General features: G+C 43.7%; 1 protein-coding gene across 2 annotated transcripts in view; it reads left to right on the top strand.

Annotated features, from left to right (window-relative positions):
- The window catches only part of rap1gds1 (RAP1, GTP-GDP dissociation stimulator 1), a gene marked incomplete at its 5' end in the record, with an annotated part of 99,537 nt that extends 95,215 nt beyond the window's left edge, over window positions 1–4,322 (top strand). For both annotated transcript variants that reach the window (XM_037674848.1, XM_037674840.1), the window contains 1 exon segment: window positions 2,293–4,322. In XM_037674848.1, the coding sequence (XP_037530776.1) occupies window positions 2,293–2,420 (128 nt within the window).
- Window positions 4,323–5,074: the final 752 nt, after the last annotated feature.

Here is a 5,074-nt window from a genome sequence, read left to right as displayed (position 1 = left end):
ATATATATATATATATATATATATATATATATACACATGTTTCTGTTCAGTGCCCTGATGTGACTTCTGTTGTGACTTGGCACTATATAAATAAACTGAATTGAACTGAGTTGAATTGAGCCGAATTGAATTGAATTGAGCTGAATTTAATTTAATTGAATGGCCACTTTTCCTTTAATAAGTGTGACTGCACTCGGCTTTCATCTTATTGGTTCTTCTCAGGTGTAGGCTATTTGCTTCTGTGAATCATTTACTGGCGGCACAGTGGTTCAGTTGGTAGAGTTGTTGCTTCTTAACGAGAAGGTTGCCATTTCAACTCCCAACCGGGGGCCTTCCTGGGTGGAGTTTGCATGTTCTGTCCGTGCATGCCTGAGTTTTCCCCGTGTTTTCCAGTTTACTCCCACAGACCAAAAACATGCATGTTAGACTGATTGGTAACTCTAAATTGTCTCTAGGTGAGAGAGAGAGAGAGTGAATGGATGTTTGTCTCTATATGGTCATGTGATAGACTTGCGACCTTTCCAGGGTTGTCCCCACCACACACACACACAAAGTGAATGCTGCATATGGGCACCAGTGACCCCTGTGGCCTGACAAGGAAGAAGCTGGTAAAAACAATAGATGGATGGACGAATGGATGGATGGACAGACAGACTTGTTTCACCGCTCTGTGGACAGGATCCTAACTGGTCTATTTTGTGTTCGAGCCACTTCGCCCATTGTAATCCTTAATCACCCTATACTCAGACTTGAATTTCTTGAGCTTTTCCCTGCTCTGCTTATAAGTCTGGGTGTAGCCATGCTGCACCATTATCTCTGATATCTCTCAGTAAATACATTCATTTTTTGTGGTGCCATCTCAACACGATGAGGAAGTGGAGGTTCAGATATAGTCTGCAGTGTTACTGGGCAGGTCATCCAGTGACGCAACTCCTCTGGCCAATCAACAGCTGCTGTCTGCTTACGTCAAAATCAGCCCCTCAGAGCAGTCTGCTAGGAACCTCAATCAAGGTGGTCCCATAAACTGGGCTGAGTGGGGGTGGGGGCCGGCAGTGGGTAAGCCTTTGTGGTGCAGAACCAATGCGAGTTGAGACAGTGGTAAAGTGCCAAATGAGAACATCTGGGAGTCCTTAGCCTCCTTGCTCATGTTGCTGCCCCTGAGACTTGACTCCAGAACAAGAGGAAGATGATTGATGTCGGGTGCGTTCAGAGGAACATGAGCAGCTTGGAAATGTTTTATTGGCTTGACCTTTGGATATCTATATTCTTTGCTCTCTCTGTTCCATGTCCAGTGTGGTGAATCACAACCACCAAACGACATGAGCCTGAAGGCTCCTGTGATACTTACCAAGGTTAAACACTTAGTTTACCGCCAACAAATCAGGTCAGACTGTATATCAGACTCAGAATAAGCTTTATTTTCAAAGCACCGAGATACAACAAGAACATGTACGTACAATCGTCTGAAAGATGGGTGGAGTGCATGAAGCTGCTACTATGAAAGCGCTGCCCTCTTATTCTTGTTCAGAATAATATTTTTGCTTAGATGAGAAAAGGGAAGAAAACATGAGGAGAGACGGTATAAAAAAAAAAGATCTCTCACGCTGTGTCCTGGACAGGGCACGATTTGAGACATCAAAAAAAAATACCACAGCAAAGCAACATAGACATGATACATATGGGGCTGGTGAAGACATTTAGTTTTAAGGGAAGGTTATAGCATAGTCCAGAGCCCCCCTCAGCCATTGTCCAGATAAGAGGTGTAATTCAACACCAGCTCGGTTGAGGTTCAGCCTGCTCCAACTCTGACACAGCTCCACATAATTCAGTCTGAGTGCTGCCAAGCTTCGACACATTCCACATGAATTTGTAGACAATCCAGATTTCACCAACCCAAACAGCAAAATCCAGTTGTCATCATGAATCCAATTTGTTTCCATTGAGGTAAGAGGGTCCTCCTTACCCTGACTCTTGTCGGGAGAAGCTGATCAATTTTGTTGAGAGACCAGCTGATCAAGTCCTTCGAATTAGGAAGGTATGCAGGAAAAAAAATAGGCTCTTTAAGGGTTCACAGGACGAAAGAGAGCAAGCAGGGAAGCGCGGGGGGACGGAGCAAAAGAGGACACGTCTGTCTTCACCGGAGTACAGAGAGAAAAATAAAATATTTTTGTCAACTAAACAGTGTTGTTTGTTGATTTTTCCAAATATTTCTTGATACTGTATGGTTTTGGACATGCCAGTACCTGTAGTAAAATATGTTTGAAATTAGTTTCCCCTGTCTTTGTTTTTCAGAGCCCCTTCACAAAGAGGTCCAGAACCTGGCCTTCATCGACGTGGTGTCCAAGCTGAGGGCTCACGAAAACAAGACGGTATCACATCAGGCCTCGCTCACAGAGCAGCGACTAACTGCTCAGAGCTAAATGACTGTGTCCAGTACTCCCCACCCCCTCCAAACACCCACCCACTCAAATGCCTGCTGACCAACCTGATTACCAAGCTGACGCCTGGTGACTGCTCTCCCATGTCCCATCGTCATGTGCCAAGGTACCACGTCGAGTTAACTGCCAGCCACAGTCATCGACTCCCCCCTCTGCCCGTGTCCGCTAGGCTTAGACTGATGTGCAATACTTTGCTCTTAACACACATCGTTCAGTATCAACGTTTTCTAATTGATTTTGTGTTTCAGCATGGGAAAACTCCACAAACTCAAAATTTAATAAACCTCTGAAACTGTTTTGATCCCCCACCCCCCCGGGTCTCAAACCGTCTCCTTTTGAAGCCATAGAAGTTAGTTTTATTCAGGTGTCGAGGCAAGCTGACCTCCTCCGTACGGTGATTTGTAACCACTGGTACTGTAGTATGTTAACTAAAGCAGGAGGTCGGGGTAAAACCCAGCCCCCAGCTCTGCTTGTGCATGTTTGTCCTGCCGCTTGCGGCCCCGTGGGAGCCGAGGCGCCGTAAACAGCCTGACGCAATAGAAGAGATGGCACTCTTTAATGACCATAGCTGTGACACCACCCACCAGTCATAACGTGCACAAAAGAACAAAACTAACATTAAAAAGGCTTTTCTTGTGATTCTTTTTGTCCTTTAAAAAAAAAAACACCTTCCATGATGTACCTAGTAATGTCCCATGTAGCTTGAGTATAAACTGATTAGAAACTGTGCATGTTTTTGTCTTGTTCAAGCTGTGACCGTGTTAATGCTACCTTTCTGCCCCCTCCCCACCCATATACACCTGTACACTCCTCGTTTGCACACGTTCTTAAAGACTTGGATTGAGAGAATTTTGCTTTTCAGTTCTGCTGCTGTCCCAACACAGTCTAGCAGCTGTACAGAGGAAGGTAAACCCCCCATCCCCCAAACTATTCGACCTTTCCCTAAGACAGAACTGTGGAAGAGTCAGGTTTTGATGGAAATATGTAGGGGTTTATTTTCGATCTAAGACGTGGTGCTAACCCAAAAAATACATTAAAATTAAACAACTGGACTTGTATAATTAAAGACCTGTCTCTTCCCGTCCAGGGAGCTTTCTTAATTCAAAGCTGGACAGTTTATTGTTTTAAGCTTTAGGCTGCATGAAATGATTTGTTTATGCAGCTGAGTCACTGCAGATGAAACGCACTCCCTTCACAACAGAGTCATTAGTCTGGTCACATGCATGAAGGTGTGAATAACTCATCTTTTTACCTCAGGTTTACACCTCCCTGCAGGTGACTGAAGCCTTCTGTCTTGGGAGTCAGGCAAACAAAGACCCTGACACCCCTCCGGTGGGAGAGGGGGGAGATTAATCTGCCGTGGGTTTAGCTGCATCAATGGAGCAGTGCTCTAGAAAGACTCAAATTAGTTTGGAACAACAGATCAGTGTCCCAGGCTGCCATGTCCACTTGTCTTAGTCCTCTGCGCTGAAGAGAGCTGGACTCTATCCTTGAGGTAAAGAAAGAATAGGCATATTTGAAATGACCTGCTGCCATCACCTGCTTCAGGTCCACTGAGACCCACCATACAGTCCATGCCCTCGGTGGAGATCATGACTAGAGTCCGACTGATATAGAAATTTTGACTATTGCCAAGACCGATATTGGAATGGGAAGGCTAACTGATACAATGGCAGAAAAAGTTTGAGCTTTGTCCACCCCCAAGAATCTAAAAAAAAACAGTGAGTGGAGCAGGTCTTGTTTATTTAGCAACCATGAAGCTAAGCTAATCAGATCCACGCTATACGTAGACCCACACCAGGTTTACAGGAGGTGCACGGGTCATAAAAACAGTCTTCCTAACGTGCGTTCACATTTTCTATCCTCCACTATTCACCATAAAGTTATCAAGTGTGTTACAAAAATATAAAATAAACGCCTTCCTGTTCATTGTTTAAACAGTCAGTCATGTATGGTGAAGGTCATTAGTGTTGACCACCGCAGAGTTTTATTTTCTTTACAGAGAGGTAAAGATTTCAGACAAATGATACATTTCATTGAGGACAACAAGGATAACTTTACTAACACTGATACGTTTAACTCTACGTTAGATTTATTGTTCTGGATAAAGGTTTACAAGGCAATAGCCTATGCTAGGTTATCTAAACGTTAGCTTGCTAGCTTGAGAGGCACATAGCTAATGACAAGTGAGTTAGAGGATTGAAGAGAATTTATTGTTGATTTGTTTTACAGATCAGTTAAAACAATTTCCTGCGGGATCAATAAAGTTCTGTCTAATCTTAAATAAACTGGCCATGCTCTGTTCAGCAAAATATGCTACACAGCTGCTCCCTGCTTCAGCTGTGGTGAAAGTGAATCTAAAATGAATGGCTATGATTCTAAAGTACATGCACCCTCTGCTGGATACATTGTACAATTACGCCTTTTGCCAGTAAGGACACGGCTTGTTCCCAGTGTTTTTATCGGTGCATAATGGGACAGTTATCACCAATATCAGTATGTCCCCAAACGTCTATATCAGCCTAAATGATCAGCCCTACTGAAATATCAGTCTGGTTCTAATCATGATTCCTTCCTAAAGCAGATTAAGAAGAAGAATTTGAAGTATGAACTCTTGTCAAACGTGATCCTTCAGA

This window comes from Nematolebias whitei, chromosome 1 (assembly GCF_014905685.2).
Source record: "Nematolebias whitei isolate Nwh7 chromosome 1, NemWhi1, whole genome shotgun sequence".
In the NCBI taxonomy this organism is placed as follows: Eukaryota; Metazoa; Chordata; class Actinopteri; order Cyprinodontiformes; family Rivulidae; genus Nematolebias; species Nematolebias whitei.
The sequence above is the reverse complement of the archived record's forward strand: the minus strand, read 5'-3'. Positions and strand labels throughout refer to the sequence as shown.